The following is a 23,192-nucleotide window of genomic DNA, read 5'->3' on the forward strand; positions in this document are numbered from 1 at the left end:
TTATTAATTGAAAAAACATCAGACTTAGGACACACCTAAATATAGAGATAGAGGGAGTACTCCATGAAATTTTTCCAAGGAAATTAGGAAACAATGTGCATACAAATTAATTTGATGTAAACATAAGTTGCTTCTAGTGGGTTGGTTTCTATCACTTTCTCCACACTGCATTAACGAAGTTCACGCATGGCAGGCACACCCTAAATTCTTGACGAGTAGTCTTAGCTTCTTAGGTTGGACGCACTCCATTGTACTAATTATTATAAATCTAATAACATGTATAAATCCCCCTCCAAATAATGTTACATTTTGATATCTGTTAATCGATAGCTGGATCATTCTTTTTTGAAAGTATTGCTGGTTACGAATCACCATGTAAAAAAGAACCAGTGTTCTTCAAGGCATCCCTTCATCAGTATAAGACAGTAACGAAGGATTTTCTCTGATCCATTCTGAGAAATGATAGAGGCTCCGGTGACTGTTTCGCTCGGGGTCGTCCTCTCCCTCCCTGCCAAGCTCGAGCGGTTGCTGTCGCCGGAGGCCGATCAATGGCGCCTGCGCAAGGGGGAGAAGAACAAGATTCGCCTCCTCAAGGACCGCCTCCAGGAATTGGACAAGTACCTGGTGGAGCCGTCGAATGTGGAGACCCCGGCCTCGACGGCCAGGTGCTGGGTGAAGGAGGTGCGCGAGCTGTCGTACGACATCAACGACTTTCTTGATGAGCTCGCCCACGGGCTCAACTCGGCCGCCGCCCAGAAGAACCTCCGTGGCAGGGTCGCTAAGCTCCGGGAGGGCCTGAGTCGGAGCCGGTGGGTCGCGCAGGAGACCGCACGATTCAGGGCCCGATTGGAGGAGGCGATTCAGCGGCACAAGAGGTACAATCTTGACAAGCACCACCAGAGCCGGGCAACTAGGATTGATTCGGATGAACCCCCAATACCACCGCTGTACGGGGTGGAGGCGATGCGCCTTGTTGGTATCGACAGTTCCATGGCAAAGCTTGGTGATTGGTTGACTGGAGATGGAGAGCAGCAATTAAGGGTAATGTCCATTGTTGGACCTGGGGGAGTTGGCAAGACGGCTATTGCAAATGAGCTGTACTGCAAGCTCGGAAGGCGATTTGAGTGTCGGGCTTTTGCGCGGTCATCCCAGAAGCCTGACATGAGAAGGCTTCTCACCAGCATACTTTTACAAATTCGTCGACAACGGTTGCCTGATGATGCAGAGCTGGGTAATCTCATTGGCACGATCAGGGAACACCTGCAAGATAAGCAGTAAGTTTCTGTGAACATATTGTCAAATCTTTTTACTCAGAGTAGTTGCTCAGTTAGGCTTATAAAGAACCCTGGGTACTTGACTACACAGAGATACAATTATAACTGTTTTGCTGATTTTCAATTGCCTCAAAGTTCCTTTTGTTCACCTAAACTGCAGCTACTTAGTTTATAGTTGAAGTACTATACTTCTGATTTGGTGATTAAGTGGTGAAGAGAAGTGCCTGAAAAGTAACAAAAATTTCAGTGCATCTATTATTGACATTTTGCATTTTGTATTAAAATTGGGAACTCTCCCAACTCCCAAGCACCAGAAAGTAGAAACATTATCAACCCTTGGCTTGACATAGAAATGTGTGCCTGGAACACTATATGATGCAGAGCAAATAATAGTTCTTCCATACGAACACCGATGTTGATCAAAATTTAGGATGTATCTACATGCATGCTTGAATTCTAAGAATACAAAGTTTTAATATGGTTATGGGAAAATGAATACAAGTCATGATCACCATACATGTCCAGTACTGTCTATGTTATTTGAGATATAAGATTAGTTCAAAAAAATAATATCATATATTTGAATTGTACATGACATGCCGATTATTTTCCAAAGGAAGTCCCCTTTACTCCCCAGAAATAACTCCTGATCTTTGATCGGGTCCACTTAATTCCAAATGTTTCAATACCAGATCTTATGAAGATGATTATTGTTCCATTAAAGAATGTAAGTTTTTTGCAGCTACTTCATTATAATTGATGATTTGTGGGCTTCATCAATGTGGGATGTTGTCAGTCGTGCTTTGCCTGATGGTAAATGTTGCAGTAGAGTACTGTTTACAACGGAAAGTGATGTTGTAGCTCAGATATGTTCTGGTCAAAACTCTAAGTATATTTTTAAAATGGAACCTCTTAGTGACAATGAATCAAAAAAAATATTCTTTAGTAGATTTCCTGGCAATCAATCTAAAGAAAATGAGCAATTGTATGAACATTCATCTGAAATTATAAGAAAATGTGGTGGTTTTCCACTAGCGACTATTACTATAGCAAGCCTTTTAGCAAGACAACAGAGTTGGATAGAGCAATATAACTGGATAAGGAGATCACTGAGCTCAAATTTAAGGACAGATCCGACTGCTGAATGGATGAGACAAGTACTTAGCCTTTGTTACAACAATCTTCCTGGCCGTTTAAAAGCTTGCATGCTATATCTTAGTATATATAAAGAGGACCATGTAATCTGGAAATATGATTTGGTAAAGCAATGGTTAGCTGAAGGTTTTATCTGTGCACAAGAAGGGAAAGTCAAGGAGGAAGTTGCAAGTACCTATTTTGATGAGCTTGTTAATGGGGGAATGATCCAACCTGTAGACATCAACTACAATGGTGAGGTGCTATCATGTACAGTGCACTACATGATACTTAATCTTATTAGGCATAAGTCCATAGAAGAGAACTTCGTCACTACTATTGATCATTCTCAGGCCAATATAAGACTTGCTGATAAGGTTCGTCGACTGTCTCTCCAATTTGGCGATGCAGAAGATGCAGCACAACCCACAAGATTAAGACTGTTGCAAGTTCAGTCACTTGCCTTTTTTGGGCTCTTCAAGTCTTTGCCTTCTATAGCACAGTTTCGGCTCCTTCGGGTTATGATCCTTCATCTTTGGGCCGACCAGGATAACAAAAGTTTCGACCTTACCACTGTCTGCCAATTGTTTCGACTAAAATATTTGGAGATAGTATGTAATATCACTTTGGATCTGCAAACCAAGATGCAAGGTCTACAATGCTTAGAGACACTTATAATAGATTCTAGAATAAGTGAGGTTCCACTTGATATTGTTCATTTACCAGGCCTGCGGTACCTCAGTCTTCCTGGAGACACAAACCTGCCAAATGGTTTTGGCCAGTTGACATCTCTACAATCATTAGGGTGCTTTAATCTCAGTAGCAATCCAGCAGACAATGTGCTGAACCTAGGCAAGCTGACCAATCTACAAGATCTTCGTCTCATCTGTTCTACAATGCCTTCTGACAATCTTGAGAAGAAGTTGCAGTGCTTGGGCTCAATTCTCTCGAAACTCAGCAATCTCAAGTCTCTGACTATGTTACCTGCAGGCTCCTCAATTGCTACTATGAGGGCCAGTGCTTCAAGCATTAATATTTACTGTGATAGCTTGAGCAGTGTGTCCTCTCCTCCAGCTCTTCTCCAGAAGCTTGAGTTTTTGCTGCAGATTTGCATCTTTTCCATCCTTCCCAAGTGGATTGGTAAACTACGCCTACTTGCAATTTTAAAGATTCAAGTCATGGGCCTATCTAGTAATGATGTTGATATCCTTGAAGGACTGCCTGCACTCTCTGCTCTCATGCTCTATGTCCAGACTGCCTCAACAAGAAGGATCCTTTTTGACAAGAAGGGATTCCCAGTTCTCAAACACTTCAAGTTCATCTGTTCAGCACTTTGCATAGCCTTTGTGAAAGGAGCAATGCCCAATGTTCGAAGGCTCAAGCTAGGCTTCAATGCTAACACGTTACTACAACACAGTCCAGTAGATGCTGGCTTCGAACACTTGACAGGCCTCAAAGAGATCTCCGCAAAAATAGGAAATGCTGGTGCTAATGAATCCAGTAGAATGGCTGCACAGTCTGCATTGGAGGTCGCCTTTAGCCCTCATAGGGTCAGCATAAAATTTGTGGATTGGACCTTTTATGGTGAAAAAGAAAGGAGTACAGCAGCCCAAAAAGAAAAACACCAGACTATAGAAAATAGCAATCTAATTCCAGATTTGATCACAAAAGAAGGCTCCGATGAACGATATGGAATTGGAGAAAAGGGCTCAAAGCAAAAAACAAACAAGCAATTTGATAACAGGTGCAGACTTTACTCTAGCCTCCTCTTATCACTGCTCATTTGGTACCCTTTATTCTGCCATATGAGCTCTGAATGCTAGATGGTTGCTGCCACTAGGATTGCTGTGTTCCATGAACAACAAGAAATACAAGAAATGGGCTCAGTGGAAGCCACACAACATCATACTGGGTATGTATTTGTCTCAAATAAAGAGATATATGGATTCCTCCTTATTATTCTTCAATATCATTGCTCGTTCCATACCCTTTATTCTGCCCATATGACTTCTGAGTGCTAAATGGTTGCTGCCACTAGGATTACTGTGTCGTTGGAGTCCTCAGATGAACAACAGGAAGTACAAGAAATGGGCTCAGTGGAAGCCACAGGCAAACAGTGTGGGTACGTGTTTGTCTCTAATAAAGAGAACATATGTCTTCCTTCTTATTATTATTCAATATCATTCCTCGTTCTATGCCCTTTATTCTGACCATATGAGTTCTAAGTGCTAATTGGTTGCTGCCACTAGGATTACTGTTTTGTTGGAGTCCTCAGTTGAACATCAGGAAATAAAAGAAATGGGCCCAGTGGAAGCCACAAGCAAAAAACATGGTACTGGGTATGTATTTGTCTCAAATAAAGAGAACATATGTCTTTCTTCTTCTTATTCTTCAATATGTCCATATGAGTTCTGAGTGCTTATTGGTTGCTGCCACTAGGATTACTGTATCATTGGAGTCCTCTGATGAACAACAAGAAATACAAGAAATGGGTTCAGTGGAAGCCATTAGCAAACAACGTGATACTGGGTACGTATTTGTCTGAAATAAAGAGAATATATGGCTCTCTTCATATTATTCTTCAATATCTCCTAGTATCTCCGCATATCATTTATAGGTAGAGAGCGATTTGACAAATCCCCTTGTTTTAGCAGTGTTGTTAGTTTATTTCCCTTCCAATCCATAGGGGATTGAACATACAGTCTCCCTCTTGATTGTGAACAAAGGCTTTGTTTGTGCGCTGCTGGTTCATCCCATCTTAGAATTTTGACGGGTGCTAAATACTTGTCCACCAGGGCTCCATTGGCATCAGTATCCTCTTTGATACACATAGCCTATTTTCCTTCTTTGTATTTCCCCAGTGCACAAGAGCTTTTCTGTATATATACCACACGGGTGCATGTATATTTTTGTGCATAGAGCCCCAGATGGTTTATCAGATTAAAACATAGGGCCCCTGAGACAGTTTACTTGCTGCACCTTGATGGATGTTGTGTTATGGCTTTGGTATTCAGCGCTTATGTATCTACTCGAGCAGAGCTCTCAGATGAATACATTCATATATACTGATTAGTAATTGTTCAATGCAAGTTAAATTTTTATACTGAATTTTAGGGATCTGTCAAATAACGATTTGTCTGGAGAAGTTCCATCAGCTGGTTCACTTACATTACCCACCCCTCTCAAGTAAAGCTAGAATTTGTGATGTCAGCTTCGCCAATTTTCATGTCTTGACACTTCTGCTAGTAACACTTGTCTCCTTTTGCAGTTCTGCTATTACACCTGGCACCATGAAACCTAGCCCTGGTGCCCCCCACTTTTGTCCACCTCCTGTGCAATCACCAGGTGATTTGTTCACATTCTTGAATTAAGTCCAAGCAAATGTGTTGAGTTCAATATGGCTTATCAAAACCACTTAGTCGCGGCAGTTTTCATGGCCTCTTGCACGCCGGTGTCGTGCATTTTTACTGGTTTTTCATTCTGGCCAATCACGCCGTTCTTTTACTGACATGCAACTTTTTTTTTCAAAAAGTTCCTCTAGCCTTTCGTAAATCAACCCACGGTCCAGACCATTGCTTCAACTACAGTAAGTGCATTTGTTTTTTTTTACGTCCGGCCCTCCTTGAATCTAAAATATTTTAATGAGAAGAAGATAAAATTCCAACTTTGAGTCAATTTTGTAGAAAACTGCCATCTACTGTGTAGTGCTAGGAATGGGACTATGGCAGCAAGGGCTGGGTAGGCTCATGTCTTTCTGTTCTCTGGGGCCTGGCCCGGCCTGACCCTGGATCACCTCCAGCATCTGCCCATCCCCATGCGGCAGGGGGGTTGGTGCGCCAACGTTGCCAACGCAGAGCGCTGGGGTGACACCGTGGGGGATGAGGAGAAGAGGAGGAAAGATCCCAGAGCTTTGGCTTCGGCTTGCCCGTGCTTTTGCTGCCTGCAGGACGATTCCTGCCTTCCATCAGCCAAGTTCTTATCCAATTCTAACCTGCTTTGAGGAGCCAGTATGGTGTATCGAATCCAGCAACTTCCATGTGCTTCTCAAGATTCCTGCTGAATTTGTTCACAAATCACCCCCCCCCCCTCCTTTAAGTTTCATAGCCTATGGCACGACCGAGTAGTGTAAGTAGTTTAAGCGGACTGATTTCTTGTACTCCCTCCGCAGTAAGGGGCACAAATTGGAATTGGTTTCGCATGAAAGTTTGGACGAAGCCAGACCGCGAAATTTGGAACATGCGTAGTTCGGTCAGCTGCTTGGGAGGCGGCTCCAAGTTGAGGCAAGATAAGAATGGTCAGGATGCCGCGGCTACATCTTCTCACTCAGGTACATTTCATTCAGTTCCATTCTGTGAGCACAATGATCTGGGAGCCTACTGCTTAAAAGTTTCTGCACTTGAATACCTTTTGTCTTTGAATTGAACAACACTTGTGTTGCTTCACATTAAAAGTGTGGACAAAACTGTCACAAACTGGAGCCACATGTTGGTGCAGGGAACAGTAGCACAAAATCTTACCCCCAACACGCAAAATACTGCACATTATATGCCTTATGAGATACAAAAGTAATTGATTGGGTATTGCTGCCTGATGTATTCTTTCTTGTAAACCATGCATTGCTGTCTGTCATATTCGAGGATAAGGGATGGGGCATGACCCATATCCTACATCTGTTGTAACTACTCGGACACGAGTAGGACTAGTCGGAACAGCAAAAACTATCCGATTAGTACTCAGGTAGGACTCTTAAGCTAGTATCGGGCTAGGATTTCCATGTAACCCTGTCCTCCCAGACTATATAAGGGCGGGCAGGGACCCCCTCAAAAGCACAACCATCTAAGGCAATACAAACCATCACACAGCCGCCGATGCCACAGCGAGGGGGTGGAGATGGCGGCAAGAGCATGAGCAGCATGAAGGTGCAGAGGGTACAACGACCCGGAGCTATTGCACTTGATGATCACTCTCCGAGACTATCCGGAGCTATTGCACCTGACGATCACTCTCCGAGACTCCAGGTCCAGCAGGATCAAATTCAACGGAACAATTGTTGTCAGTAGTAAACTGGCGAACAGAAATAAGATTCTTAATAAGTTTTGGTGAAACGAGAACATTATTAAGAGATAAACTAGAAAGGTGTGCTGCGCCAGTAGCGGTGACAGGAAGAAGGGAGCCATCACCGACAACAATGGATGAAGGAAAAGGGTACCGTGGGCTGGACAAATAAGAAAGAGAGTGGGCATCTGAGGTCATGTGAGAGGTAGCACCTGAGCCAAAGTACCAGTCGGTGGACTGCGGCTGGTTGAGAGACATGGTGCTGAAAGCCAGGCGAGGGACTGCTGATCCCAGGAGGATGGCAGGCCCGTCATGGGGTTGTAGAACCCCGGCGGAACCAGAGGCGCCTGCTGGCCGAGGTAGGGCGCCTGCTGTCCCATGAGAGGGGCCTGAAGCGCCTGCTGCTGCACTTGTGCCTGCTGGTGAGCGAGCAGAGCTTGCTGCTGTGCGTGGAGAGCCTGCTGCTGGGCGACGAGGGCCTGCTGCTGATGCTCCAAGTCGAGGAGGGGCGACGGACGGGCGTGGACCAGGGTACATGTTGATTGTACCCATCCAGGGGTTGTAGAAGGAGGGCCAGGGCCCTCCTGCGCGCTGGTCAGTGCCGGCGCCCAAGCCGCTAGAGCTCCCGCCGCCTGCAGGAGTCTTGTTGCCGCCACCCTGGCCGCTGGTGCTTAGGAGCGCCGCTGGAAGACCCTGTGCCCCCGCCCTTGTTGCCGCCTCTGCCACCCCCATCGCCGTTGCTGGAGCGGTTTGGGGGCTGCTGCTGAGCCGGAGCAGGAGGGCGCGAAGGGGAGGGTGGAAGGGCCGAGCTGAGGCCGGTGAGGAGTGTCGTGGACGGGGCCGTAGCCTGCTGCGACTCCGTGAGCTCCTCAAGAAGGAGATCGTCCCGCACCTCGAGGAAGGTGGGGAACGGGCGCCCACGCCGAAGTTGACGACCAAAGGCGGCATACTTCTCGTTGAGGCCGCGAAGGACGTTGAGGACGAGCGTGCGGTCGGAGACGTCCTCGCCGAGGTCGTCGAGTGAGTTGGCCATGTGCTTGAACCGCTTGCAATAGTTCGTGATGGACAGATCACCTTGGACAAAGTTGCAGAACTGAGCGTCGAGGTAGAGGGCGAGGGTCTCCTGGTTGCCGAGGAACTGTGACTCGATGGCGAGCCACGTGGCGCGGGCGGTGGCGCCCCGCTCGCGGCGCTCGAGGATGACATCGATGAGATCGTTGGCGATGGTGCCATAGAGCCAAGACCGGACGACGCAGTCCATGCGACTCCAATCCGGGGAGGCGAGGTCGGTGAAGTCGTGCAGAACATGGTCCTGCAGCGAGTACTTGCCGAGGATGAGGAGGAACTGCTCGCACCAGCACATGTAGTTGCCGGAGTTGATGTCGAGGATGATGGGGACGAGGCTCCGGATGTTCTGCACGGCGATAGCCTGAGCGTGCAGATTCAAAACGGCGGCGGCTTCATGAAGAAGCATGGCGGTGTTGAAGTTGGCAGCAGTGGGCTCGGAGACGACCGATTGGTCGTCGGTGTCGCGTTCCTCGTCGGAGTCGGGAGGAGCAGCCTTGTGCACTTCGACCGCGCGAGCCAGAGCTTTGCGGGCGTGAGCTGCAGCGGCGTCGCGCTCCTGGATTGCGGCGGCAGCCTCCTCCTCAGCCTTAGCTGCGTGGGCGATGGCGGCCTTGCGTGCAAGCCTGCGCGCGGCACGCTTGGTGGTGGTGGTGGTCATGCAGGAAGCAGCGAACGGCTGGCAGGGGCGCAGCGGAGGATCGCACGCGGTGGAGTAGGCGCGGGCGGCGCGCCTACAGTGCGGAAGGCCTAGGGTTTGAACCTAGACTCAGTGATACCATGAGACTTGAGAGCAATTGAGATTGCGTGGAATAATAGATTGATTAGGGTATACAATACATATACATATATAGGTGGCCCTGAGAGAGGTTTATGGAAACAGAACCAATCAGGGAGAGACCCGCCTAACCTAATCATCTAGGCACGGCAGGGAGCCGGCCATGGGCCTGGCGTGACACACGCCTAGGCCCAGCACGCACACAGCACATACATATTCTAACAGGGAATATGTTAACAAAGATAAACTTTTCTACACCTCATGCACAAAGATAAACTTGTTTATTCCTAAGCAGTCAAACTAACATATAAAGATGTTTGTTGTAACTGATGATTCATCATTGAGGATTTTGGTCATAAATGTAATAACATCAACCAAAGTGACTATGGTCCTATTTCAGTGCACTTCCGTGCTGATATTTCTTTATTGTCTGTGTTCTTTTGCTTAATAGAAAATGATGGTGCAGCTCTCATAAAACGTGTTCTTTTGCTTAATAGAAAATGATGGTTCAACTCTCATAAAACTGCAGGTCGTGTATTATCAAGAGCTGGAAATAATGTGCAAATGTTTTCTCTAAATGAGTTGAGGACTGCCACACTAAACTTTCACATGATGAATTGCATTGGCCGTGGAGGTTCTGGAGAAGTGTACAAGGTGAGACCCAGGACTTTATGTATTTTTTTAAAATTCTTGCTTTATCTGTTCCTTCTACTCTAAAGACCTTTTTTGAAGAACTTTGCAAATATTGTAGTCAACTACTGCAAATATGGAACAACTAACAATGGTTCTACCTCACTTAGGGAAACTTGAAAGATGGCACACAAATTGCAATAAAAAAGCTTTCAGCTGAGTCAAAACAAGGAATTAGAGAATTCTTGACAGAGATTAATGTCATGTCAAACGTCAGGCACCCAAACCTTGTCAAGGTACTTGGTTGCTGCGTTGAAGGGAAAAATAGACTATTGGTGTATGAGTATGTGGAGAATAACAGTTTGGCAAATGCTTTGCTTGGTAAGTTCAATATTGAAATCTTACATTCTAAATCAGCAAATCCATATTAATTAAGTTTACCTTGGTGAATTGTGACCAGGGCCAAAGAATAAATGTATTCCATTGGACTGGCAGAAAAGAGCTGCTATCTGTATTGGAACTGCTTCTGGCCTTGCGTTTCTTCATGAGGAAGCAAAACCACACATTGTCCACCGTGATATCAAGGCTAGCAACATTTTACTTGATAAAAATCTGCTGCCTAAAATTGGAGATTTTGGACTGGCCAAGCTTTTTCCTGCTACCAGCACTCACATTAGGACGCATGTTGCAGGAACAATGTTAGTGCCTCTCTGGATCTTTTGCTGTATCTTCCTCGCGAAAAGAAAACATTTTACTGTATTTACTTGCTTCTACAATGAAGCTATGTGTATTTCATGTCAATTTCCGTCATTGTGCTATGCTGATTTTAACCGAGTGTTTAGTGATGAAAGGAAAGACATGTTAGTCAGCCTCTTTTAGTAATTTTTGCAGCCAGTTTACTAATGTGCCGATCAACCAATTGTTCTTTGTCTATTATAACATATACTTATATTGAACACTCAATATATAATTTTCCTGCAGTAGCTATTTGGCACCAGAGTATGCCATACGGGGGCAGGTAACCAGGAAAGCAGACATATATAGTTTTGGGGTGCTTCTTCTTGAAGTGATAAGCGGTCAAAGCAGCAGCAAGTCGATTTGGGGCCCCGATATGCATGTTCTTTTGGAATGGGTAACTCATTTTTCCTTGTCTCCCATAAAGTGTGAAACTGCAAACCTTTTAGCATTTGCCATGCTTGCATCAACTCTTGATGGACTGAAGTATCACACACCTAATAGGCTAATAAGTACTAAGTTTTCTCTTTACAGACTCACAGTACATGTTGATAACGGTGTTCACACTTTACATATTACTTTCAGCATATACGAGTTTCTATTCTTCTGAAAAATTATAGAATTTATTACGTGGGTTAAATTGCAGACATGGAAGCTGTGGGAAGACGGAAGACTCTTGGAAATTGTTGATCCAGATCTGGAAGAGTACCCAGAGGAGCAAATGCTTCGTTTCATCAAGCTGGCACTGCTCTGTACACAAGCCATGCCCCGGCAGAGGCCATCCATGAAGCAGGTTGTCAATATGCTATGTACCCAAACGGAGATCGATCTGGAAAATATAGCTCCACGACGTGTGCTGAAACAACCTCGGTAGCGCACCAGTGATGTTGGGGGTTTGACAGTAGACACATTCTAAAGCCAAAGCACCAGATGCAGTCCAGCCGAATCTTGCAGTACACAGACCAAAATGGATAGCGATCAATTTAGCACAACTGAGGTATGACCAAGGTGATGCGATGGGCTACCAGCTTGCAAGCTTGTTTGCCATCTTCAGAGGTTTCTCGCACCACCTATGGGGTTTTATTGTGTTGAGCACTGGCAAATTCTCTAGGCCTGATCCATTTTCATCCTGATTTAGAACTGCAAGTGCAACAATGAGTTTGAGAACTCGTCATCTGTATTCGCCGCGCCTTTTCAGTTGCTATGGAAAGCTTGCACTTCATTTGTCATGATTACAGATGAAAAAGAATTGCGAGACTACAAATTTTCTTCAAACGGTTAATATGCCTTAAAGATATGCCTCTTTTTGCCAATTCGAAAACTGCAGTGCATTTAGCCATTAACAAAGACGTTAACCTAGTTAATGCTGGAACGTTGAATAATCTATTCAGCATCAGCATAATTTATAATTTCAACATGGGCAGGAAGGGATCAAAATATTCATCTGCCCACAACAACATGAACGTCATGAAATCAACCATGCTGTTCAGTACCCAAGTAGGAATTAAAGAACGTCCATTCCCAGTTATAACAATTGTAAATTTTGCAGTATGGATTTAGTGCTTCTTTACATTCAACACTGTAGTAACTAAGAAACATGTTCCTTTTTTACAAATTCGAGATGGATCCAGCCTAAAGCATCTACAAATCCTAGTCACCGCAGTAGGAAGCGACAAAGAAATGAAAGCAGCTCAACAGGGTGAATTTCCACTCTGAAAAGGGATCTGACTCGGGGACTTCCTGGTCATTACGTATTTAACAATTGATCTGATGCAAATTTTTTTTGCAAGTCTAATCTCTTAACCCACAACAAGGGAACAATATCAACAAAAATGTTTTACAACACCCATATGGAATTATAAAATGGAAAATCTGACAGCAGTGGCTGCTGGGTTTCAGTGGTTAGTAGCTCCAAGTTAGGCTCAGAATCCATTGCTCTCCATCTAGTTCTGCGCTATTTCCAATTGCAAAAACCATGCCAGCATCTGCATTGATCTAACCTAGTGTTGTACAGTTCAGGACTTGTTACAGGGAAAAGGAGCCAAAAGAAGCATATTGAACCAGCCAGAGATGCTACCGATGCCACTCCTGTGACAGAAAAAACAACCAAACAATGTAAGAAGCTGAGCGCAACTTTACAAACATTAATACTTATTTCATTATATCAAAGAAAACAGGAGGTATATACATATACACACCTTTTGTTCGTGGTGATGAGAAAACAGGCAAACCCATCATATTGCAAAAGATGTGAGCAATAATAGGAGATAACAGATTCCCTGCAGTTCATTTTAAAGAAAGATGAGAGTTAACTAACGCTGAAAACTTGTTATCAGAACCATATTAACCTTACAGTCAGATATCTGTAATTAAACATCCATCACGTCATAAATCCAAATCAAAATTGGACTACAAGCACAATAGAGTAAAATGTACCGCCGGCCCTCGAACTTGGCTCATAGTGTCATCTAGGTCCCCAAACTTCCATAATGCACATTTAGATCCTCAAACTTGCTAATTGTGTCACGTGAAGCCCAAATCACCATTTTTAAATTATAAAACGGAAGTATTTCGGCTAATGTGGAGCATTCATGTGGACCCAAATTTTATTTTTGAATTTCTGCGTTCAATTCTTCTATTTTCAAAATTTTCTCCAAAATTTTGTTTCAAAACTTTATATCCTTATTTCCAATGTTTCCTACAAATTTATCCTTTTTATTTTCTGATATTTTTACAAATTTTTCCATATGAGTTTTATACTCCTACAAATTTTTATACAGATCTTTTGTATTTGAACATATTTGTACATGTATATGTTTTGTATACAATTTTTGTATTTGAACAAATTATATAACTTTCGATTTAGCTTAAGCAATTGTGATTTGGACCTCACGTGATACAATTAGCAAGTTTTAAGGATCTAAATGTGCATTTTGAAAGTTTGGGGACCTAAATGACACCCCGAGTCAAATTTAAGGTCCGGCGATGTATTTTACTCATTAGGATAATCAAACAACTTTTCAGGTTACAATCCATAAGCTTAGTCGAATGTACCAAGATATGGTTCAAAACACAATGAGGAATCAGTATTTTGATGTGATACGGGTGTTGCCTTTCAATCTTCTGTAATTTGAAATATCATACTAAAACATAGTTGGATAATCATGAAAAGTACAGTGCAAATATGGTTATTCAATAATTGATTCAGCATGAACTAGGATGGACCAAGAATAAAAATGTCTACCATAAAACATGGAAACTTCAATTCTGCAACTGGAAAAGCAATTCCAGAAGCGATAGCAAGTTGATAACATAGCAAACAACATACATATGACCAATCTTCCATCTTCAAAAACACAAAAAAGGGAATGAGTGGGACCTGTTCGAATGAACAAAAATGCTGCATACCACCCAAAGATTACTGTGTAGCCTAACTGGACACCTGAGAAGGGAAGGGAAGAAGTTAAATCAAGCTCAGAAAGTGCAGCAAACAGGTGTCAAAGTACAGATTCCATAAAACTTAATGACAAGGTTTGAGAAAAGATGTGGAGAACTAAAGACTAATGTATTGGAAGATTCCAATCTGCTTGCCAAGCATACTAAAAGGTCAAAGTACAGATTTCTAGTTATTTTTTTTCAATCAAGTAGGTTTCTAGTTTTACAGTCAATCTGTAATCGTAATAAGTCCGGATGACTGAATTCTAACCAATCTCAATCGAGAAGTTACTATTTTTGAAATAAGTGAGGTTATAGCAAGAAGAATGACGATCATAGGCTTAATGCCTTGGTAACCCATTACATAGTGCGAACAAAATAACATGACTCTTCACTCTTCAGGCATGCAGTACAGTGGTAGTGAAAATTTGAGACCATATTGCAACTCATTTGAAGGTCAACTTGTATCACTGAAGAACAGACAAAATAAACTAATATGTTATAGTTCTCTTTGATTTCAGCAGCAATAAAATTAGTTAAATATAGGTCCAAAACTGAGATTCTGACACCACTGCTATGTTAATCTAGCTCAAAAAATTTCTTCTCATACCATTGCAGGAAGATACTGATGGAAAAACAAGATGTAATGAAAAATACCTACAATCAGTAGCGATCTGACAAAATTGCATCCCTGCTGTTGTAGTTCGAACAAATGGTTTAAGTGTGCTGTCACAACAAAGGTTCAGTTACTAATGTAAAGGAAATCCAACAACATCACCAGCAGGTTAAAATATGACACATGTAAGGTTGGTCCTTTCGGAACACAAAATTAGTATGATATTACAGAAATGTATAGAAATTTACCTAGACTGAAGAAGACTGGACTAAAAAAAATAATTGTAGACATTTTGAATCCACCACATAGAAGAAGTGGTATCATGCATGCCCTAAAAACAAGCTCCTCGGTAAATGGTGCCTGATCAAAATATCATCATTGAACAACATCACTACTATAGAAGAGGGAATCAAAATGTTTATCAGTAGTAACTGTTAGCTGGTAATTATAGTCCTACACTCAGAGTCAACAATTCTCCATTTATTGCTAATTTGCCACACCAATCTTGGGCCATGCACTCGGAAATCTTCGGTCACTGGTATACAGGATCTTATAAGAATTATAAGTACAGAACAATAGTGCGAAAGGGAAGAGGAACAGACCACTACATAGTTCCGCCAAACCATTACATCATCAAGGGCGGTTTGGATCCACAGAACAAGCCTCTGGGTGCAGCCGATCCCCACCTCATCACCATCTCCGCCCCGCATGCTCGCAAGAAGCCACAGTCTGTTAATGAACGACCCAGCATACACTAGGGATGTAAGGAGAAGTGGAATCACCACTGCCTGAAGCTACAGAAGAAACAGTGTTTCAGTGCAAGCAAAAAGCATTAGAAGCTCAACATGGATGAGCGAGCTACCAAACTGCAACTTATTTGCTAAAGAAAGCTCGCTTACCAAATGATCCTTCCTAATGCCGAACACCGCGAGCATATCAGCGAAGTTGCTGAGGCTCCAGACCTGAGGCGCAAAAGGGGAGGAAGACGAGAAGATGGGGATTTGAGATTCAGTCCGGGGATCCAAAGCCAGGCTTTGAGAGGGGTTTGGACGGGAGCTGAGGGGCGCTTACGCGTAGGAGCGCCGCGGTGGCGAGCGCGGAGGCGGTCGAGGCGACGGCGGCGCAGGCGAAGCGGCGGTGGAGGAAGGAACGAAGCGAGGTCGGGGGCGGGAAGCGGAGGATGACCGTCGGGGCGTAGAGGACAGCGACGTAGGACACGGCCATGGCGGCGCACGCCGTCACCGCGGCGGCGCCGGGTATCGCCGGCGGCAGGGCGGGGCGTAGGCCCGCCGGCGAAGCCATCTTACTCCGGTGAAGCGGGCGTCACTCGAGGTTGCTCATTGGATCCTAGATTCACGAGGAGGATGATGGGGGGGGGATGGACGGTGGAGCCAGCAAAAGGACGGCCGGCGCCGGAGTGGGAAGAGGAGGTGACTGCTGACTGAGGTGAGCGACGGCGGCTAGACTCGCGAAACTGCGAAAGCCGAAAGGTACACTGGGGCAGAGTGGATTTTTTTCTTTTTTAAAAAAAAATGCGCCCGTATCAGTCAGGCTCCATGTTTGGATGGGCCGTGACAGTGTGTGTGATGATGGGCCAATCCATTTAAAGCGACGGCCCGGAAACTGAGTGAGTATTTTGTCCAGGGAACAATTGATTATTCTAGTGCCACTGCAAATTCGGATCACAAAGGCTCTAGGCTCATGCACAGCCTTCTTGCCTAGCCATCTACACTCGAGTGTTGTTTAGGTAGCGGGAAAAAAAGTGAAGCCGCGACTGGAAGGAGGGAGATGGGCAGATGACGATGTCTTCCATATTTTTTTGGAACTTTATTAATTTCAAATAATGACGACACAATAAAACTTTAAACCCTCCCGACCTCTGCCTAGAAGAAGATACACAACCCTAAAAAGGAAAGTAAAAAGAGCTGATCTTTCCAATTATTGTAAATCTGTGACTAGATGCTAATTATGTATCCGGGTAAAACATTCCGTGACCATTCACTACCGGATTCACGATCTTTGCCGAGTGTCTGGAACACTCGGCAAAACCAAGAAAACACTCGGCAAAGGCTTTGTCGAGCGTAACACCCGGCAAAGGCTTCGCCCAGTGTCCCGGAAGGCACTCGGCAAAGAAAAGCAGCCGAGACGGCGTTTGGCGCCGTGACGGCTCTTTGCCGAGCGCCCTCCACTTGGCGCTCGGCAAAGACTGGACCTTTGCCGAGTGCCACGCGGCAGGCGCTCGGCAAAGACTGGACCTTTGCCGAACGCCCTCAGTTTGGCGCTCGGCAAAGCCTCAGTCTTTGCCGAGTGCCTGTGACGTGGCACTCGGCAAAGGCCTAGTCTTTGCCGAGCGCCAAGAGGAGGGCGCTCGGCAAAGTTTAGGTCACTTTGCCGAGTGCCGGCCGCGTGGCACTCGGCAAAGTTCAGGTAACTTTGCCGAGTACTTTGTTTATACACTCGGCAAATTGTTTTTTTAAAGATTTTAACTTGTTTTTTCGCACCATTTTTCACAGGCACATATTCTCACAGGCATATTATATATTCACACAGGCATATTATTTAAAATTTCACAGACACAACCAAATTCACGCAAGTCTTATCGTCACAACCAAATTTAATAAAGTCTCGTCATCACACAAGTAATATCATATACACAAATTCACCACATAAGTGTTAAGAACATAAAGGTTCATTTGAAGTTCACCACATAAGCTCACCACACAAGCTCCAATGTCACAAATGAAGATTTCGAGATGGCTGATTTGGAGTTGCCTGATTTGGAGATGGCTGTGCATGCGGATCATTTGACGCCGCCGATTGTCTCTACACAGAGAAGAAGAAATTGCATGTGAGACAAGATAAATGACGATCGTACATAAATATAGCCAGACTATTAGAAACCTAATAAATAAATAAATCAGTACAAGTGAATTCCTCTAATCATCATCTAATGTACAAAAGCATCTAATAATGAATTAAGCTAACAAACAGCATACAAAACAAAACATCTCTACTATCAACAGCAACGAAGAACTAACACTTCGGCATACAAATGCAAGAAAGTGCAGCCCCGCTGCACAGAGGTACATATCACTCTGGATAAAGTCAACATCAACTGCAGTTTACTTTCTACTTGAAGATCAGAGGCATAAATTCCTAGGTCAAAAACTAATGTTGTTATGTTGCCATGTTGGATGCACTTCGGAACCGCTAGCCTACTAACAATGTTTATCCAGATGTATAGCAAAGACTATATATTTAAATTTGCTAAAACAATCTATATTTTATATTTTATATACTTGAGGGAACAGAGTAGCTGGCGGAGGTTGAGGGAACAGAGTAGCTGGCGGAGGTACACCCGTTGCAGCGTGCATGTAAGTAAGTAGAGCACTCATCCTTTGCTCCAACTCCTGTCGTTTCCTCGTCTCTTCTTCCAGCCGGCCCTGCACAGTTTTCACCCCAATGTTACAATAATGCAAAGAAAACGTATGTAATAATCAACGAACGACGGATAAAGAAGGAATAACCTCGAGTGCCTGTATCTGATGGCGTGAAGTGTCCTGCCGAGGTCGTATGGCCGGGCTCGCACTCGTGCTCCTTGCTCGGATCTGAGAAAGTGTAGGAGTAGAGGACGAGTCGATTGCGCCATCGGCAATCCAGTACCGTCCTTTCTTCTTACCTCCTCCGACCCTCATGACGATCTCTGTGTCAAGATCCTCTGTGGTGGGATCATATTCTGGGCCATGAACCTCTCTTGCCATCGATGTGTAGTCATTGAGGCGGGAGTGGATGCTCGCATTGCTGTATGCCTCGGGCCCGTCCTCCGGGTTGTAGCTAACGTCAGAGGTCGCCTTTCCCTTGTGGGACAGAGCAAATGCCGTGAAGAGATTGCAAGGCTGGCCACCATATGACGATGACTGCGAGAAAAGCAACAAGATGATTAGAAAGCATGCATAATTGAGTGTTAGATGAAATAAATGTGCGTACCCATGCTTCAGCGTATCCGCTGAGGTTGCGGCTGCCTTGATGGTGTGCTACACCTGGCATCATCAAACGTCGCTCCCGGCAAGCAACGTGATTCTCCTCCCACTCCTCGGAGCACCACTTCTGCACTATGTGTCGCCAGCAATCGGGATATGAGATGCACCAATTAGGAGTCACCTAGAAGACACCAAGTACATGCATGACGTATTAGAAGATGAAATTAAGCCATCCTTATGTAGAAAAAGAATCAAGCCACAGTGTTTGTTCTTTACCTGTATGTACTGCTCCGGAGTCAAATAAATTGTTCTTGCTTCTTCTTTGGTGACCTTCTGTCCAAGGACGGTGGCATGGTAATTTCTGACGGCTTGGATACGCGCCTCGTAGTGCATCTCCCAGACCAGTTTCTTGCAGCAATTGGTGATGACCACATCTGCCTCGCCCTCTTTACCAGTCTCGCATCGGAAGAAATCCTACATATACAAACACAATGGATCTCATTCATTTATGGTATAAAATTGTGCAATTAATATGCGATTTATCGAGCACTTACCCACAGCTCCCCCTTCACCCGCTCCGCCTTGTTGCTGAATACCCTGCCCTCCCGATCTTCAGCATCGGGGGCCGCGGCGTAGTGCTCAAACGTATAGGCCGGCTCCCACACTCCGCCGTACTCAACCATGCCAGGAAAGTGTTGCCTGCATAGAATACCGATGATGCCATTGACGGTGCGCTTGTGAGAAGCTCCAGGCTGCACAATCTTCCAACCCCTGCACAAGTGATTAACAAAAATCATTACTTTCTATTCCAAATTTGAACATATTACATGTACAAGCGGTGAAAACATTTAAAGTTACCTGTTCTTATCGGGAGTAATCAGCGGGCGCCTGTCACGAGGTATCGGTCGGTGAGGGAGACTCGAGGGACCTCGCAAGTAGACTCTCGACGCACCAGAGGCTGCGGAACCAGAGCCCGTGGAACCAGAGGCGGTGTGCTGCAAATCCTCGTCCTCCTCCTGCGAGTCCTCGTCCCTCTCCTGCAACTCCTCGTCCCTCTCCTGCACCTCCTCATCCCTCTCCGACCCCTCATCCTGCGTAGGCAACTGTGCCACCTCCTCCGTGTCGTCCTGCGAGGGCCCCTGTGAGCTCCCCCTCCCCCTCCCCCTCCCCTCCTCCCCCTCCTCCCCCTCCCCCTCCGTGACGACCCCTCTGCTACATCGGATGGTGCAAGGGCAGTCCTCGCCCTGGAGTAAAGGGACCGTACGTTCCCCAAGTAACCACCGCCCACCATCTTTGTTCAATCACCTGAAATTAAGAAGAGTAAATCAATGAGTACAGATAAACTTGCCATACTTAGAAAGAGATGCAAAATAAATAAAATATAATTATGTAATAATATAATATTACATTGATTAAAAGTAATCTTCATCATCAGGATTAGCTGGATCATAAGTCTCGTCATCACTATCAACCATATCATAGTCCGCATTATCCGAAGCATAACTATCGTCATTGACATTGCCTAAATGTAATGCTTCTAGCATTTGTAAGTCTTTTGCATTTTGCACCTCATCCTCCTCTTCCTCATCATAAATAACCATTTCAACTTCCGTTCCAATCGCTTCGGTTAAGTCTATCTCAAATCGCCCTTCTAGCCCGTCTTCTTGAAAGAACTCTCCGTCGTATGTGTTTGGGTCTAAGTTGTAATCCTCATCGATTGGGACAGGTACTTTGCCATGCGGTGATACCTTGTGCACAACATACCAACCCTTAAGATGCTCCTTGGTTTGGCACGCATATGGGAGATAATAAACTTGTATGGCTTGTTGGGCCACAATATAGACATCATCTCCTGGTAAGATGGAATCCTGTCGGACCTCCACTAGCCCAAGATTAGAATATGTCCGTCTCGTTACCTCTGGATCAAACCAATGGCATTTGAATATGACGGGATTGAGAGGTTTGGAACCACGAAAACTGAGTTCGTATATTTCTTCAATTCTTCCATAATACTCGACATTATCAAGGCCGAGAGTAAATACTCCAGAATTTGTGGTCTTTCGATTGGGTTGACTTGCCTCATGGCTTCTCGTCCAAAAACGATATCCATTAACGTCATAACCAGAATATGACCTGACCCTATAGTCAAAGCCATCTGCAACCTGTCTCAACTCGGCACTCATCCTATGACCCTGCATGTTCAAGCACGATAGATCGTTATATTATTTGCACGTAACAACTACGATTGACAAACGAAGTACGAGCTACATTGGACGGTACCTGCTGTTTGAACCAAGCAATGAAAGTGGGCGATCCATTCCCCGCGCCCTGTCTAATAAGGGTGTCACATTCCTGCTCGGTAGGATCCCTTGATTGACGCCAGAACTCACGAAGAAATCGCTTCATGTACGGCACCACCTCTTCAAGGTTGGTCAACACATATAGCATGATCTGAAGCCATTCTTGAGGGCTCAATGTCTTATTGCTCGAACCACTTGCACTTCCGAGTTGCCCTTGCAACAGGCTGAGGTTTGATTCATTTTCGCTAGCATTGTAACGAGGGGGAGGATTATGCACGCTAGGGAGGTTGTCACCTACAGGACAGCAAGTACATGCATGACATATTAGAAGATGTAATTAAGCCATCCTAATGTACAAAACGACTAAAGCCACGATGTTCTATTCTTACCATAGTATGTTGTTGTGAAGTTGGACACCTCTTCATGAATGTATGCCTCTGCAATGGAAGCCTCAATTTTGCTTTTATTTCCACATTTCTTTCGAAGCACCTTTAGACATCTCTCGATTGGATAGCACCAACGACCCTGCACGGGCCCCCCCATTCGTGCCTCATACGGGAGGTGCAAAATCATATGCTCCATCGGATTGAAAAAGCCGGGGGGAAGGATCTTCTCCAACTTACAAAGCAACACCGGTGCCATTCTTTCTAAGTCTGCAACCACGGTCTGAGATAACTCCTTGGCACAAAGCTGGCGGAAGAAATAGCTCAACTCTGCAAATACTAGCCAGACATGCTCAGGGAAATAGCCTCGAACCATCGCCGGAAGAAGCCGCTCAATCCATATGTGGTAGTCATGACTCTTCATCCCTAAGACTCGCATAGATGAAAAGTTGACCCCCCTACTCAGATTAGCTGCATACCCATCAGGGAACATCAACTTCTTAATCCACTCTAGTACTTCCCTCCTCTGGGGCTTGGTCAAGACGAAATCGGCCTTAGGCCTTCTCCATGTCTTTCCGCGACAAGGAGGCTTCATCTCTAGGTTCGGTCTATCACATAATATTGCCAGATCAACTCTAGCCTTAACGTTGTCCTTTGTCTTGCCGGGAATATCCATGATTGTTGACCAAAGTGCCTCAGCGATATTCTTTTCGATGTGCATGACATCAATGTTGTGTGGAAGGATCAGGTCATCATAGTAGGGGAGCCGAGTCAAGCCTGACTTATGAGTCCACATATGTTGTTCGCTATATCCCACAAAGCCACCTGCTGGATTGACCACGAGACCATCTATTTCCTGATGAATTGCGGCACTAGTCTTCATTGGAGGTGCAAGGCTTGTCACTGCGACACCTTTCGTAAAGTTCTTGATGTCTCGTCTGAATGGATGGTCAAGAGGGAGGAATTGCTGATGTTTGTCGAAAGCAACATACTTGCCACCTTTCTGCAACCAAATGAACCTAAGACCTTCCTTACATACAGGACATGGGAACTTCCCGTGAACACACCATGCGCATAATACCCCATAAGCCAGCAAGTCATGCATGGAGTATTGGTACCAAACATGCATTATGAAGTTTTGCTTTGTAGCCCGATCGTATGTCCATACCCCATCCTCCCAAGCATGGATCAAATCATCAATGAGAGGCTCCATGAACACACCCATATTATTCCCTGGGTGTCTAGGAATAATCAACGACAAGATTATGTTCTGCCGTTGAAAGCATACGCCCGGGGGAAGATTGAGGGGGATAACGAATACAGGCCAGCATGTGTATGTGGCAGCCGACATTCCATAAGGATTGAACCCATCTGTTGCCAGCGCAACACGTACATTACGAGCATCTCTGGCTTTCTCATGATGAATGCTGTCAAAGTGTTTCCATGCTTCACCATCAGATGCATGTACCATCTTGTCAGGATTGTATCGTTTGCCATTTTTGTGCCAAGTCATTTGTTTCGCGTAGTCCTCAGTCATGTATAGCCTCTGGATCCTCGGTATGAACGGAAGGTACCGTAGGACTGTCACGGGAATGTTAAGCTGCCTCTTTGGGCCATCACCATCACAGTCTACCTCCATGAACCTTGAGAATTTACACTTTGGACAGTACTTTGCTTCCGTGTATTCTTTCCTAAACAGGACGCACCCATTCCTACAAGCATGTATCTGCTCATACGGCATCTTGAGTGCACGAAGCAGTTTCCGTGCCTCATACATGCTCTTTGGCAGAATGTGACCCTTCGGAAG

At 44.9% G+C, this 23,192-nt stretch overlaps 2 protein-coding genes across 4 annotated transcripts; one reads left to right on the forward strand and one right to left on the reverse strand.

The window, feature by feature from the left end:
- The first annotated feature begins 349 nt into the window (after positions 1-349).
- LOC112887660 (putative disease resistance RPP13-like protein 3) lies at positions 350-11,906 on the forward strand. Of its 3 annotated transcripts, none has more exons than XM_025953899.1 (14): positions 359-1,274; positions 2,017-4,152; positions 4,249-4,320; positions 4,447-4,530; positions 4,658-4,747; positions 4,848-4,937; positions 5,523-5,594; positions 5,677-5,753; positions 6,577-6,735; positions 9,836-9,960; positions 10,107-10,317; positions 10,397-10,634; positions 10,921-11,068; positions 11,318-11,906. In XM_025953899.1, the coding sequence occupies exons 1-14, from the start codon at positions 460-462 to the stop codon at positions 11,543-11,545; spliced, it is 4,545 nt and encodes a 1,514-aa protein (XP_025809684.1). In that variant the 5' UTR covers positions 359-459; the 3' UTR covers positions 11,546-11,906. The 3 variants fall into 3 exon arrangements, with proteins under 3 accessions (XP_025809685.1, XP_025809684.1, XP_025809683.1); XM_025953898.1 differs by having other exon boundaries at positions 362-1,274; positions 10,918-11,068; XM_025953900.1 differs by lacking the exons at positions 10,107-10,317; positions 10,397-10,634; positions 11,318-11,906 and having other exon boundaries at positions 350-1,274; positions 10,918-11,053.
- Positions 11,907-12,352: 446 nt separating this feature from the next.
- LOC112887661 (CAAX prenyl protease 2) lies at positions 12,353-16,211 on the reverse strand. The gene is made up of 8 exons (XM_025953901.1): positions 15,794-16,211; positions 15,622-15,684; positions 15,325-15,516; positions 14,971-15,082; positions 14,764-14,832; positions 14,051-14,113; positions 12,870-12,950; positions 12,353-12,759 (listed from the first exon to the last, which is right to left on the reverse strand). The coding sequence occupies exons 1-8, from the start codon at positions 16,022-16,024 to the stop codon at positions 12,626-12,628; spliced, it is 945 nt and encodes a 314-aa protein (XP_025809686.1). The 5' UTR covers positions 16,025-16,211; the 3' UTR covers positions 12,353-12,625.
- Between the last annotated feature and the right edge of the window lie 6,981 nt (positions 16,212-23,192).

The sequence above is a fragment of the Panicum hallii genome, chromosome 3 (genome assembly GCF_002211085.1).
Source record: "Panicum hallii strain FIL2 chromosome 3, PHallii_v3.1, whole genome shotgun sequence".
In the NCBI taxonomy this organism is placed as follows: domain Eukaryota; kingdom Viridiplantae; phylum Streptophyta; class Magnoliopsida; order Poales; family Poaceae; genus Panicum; species Panicum hallii.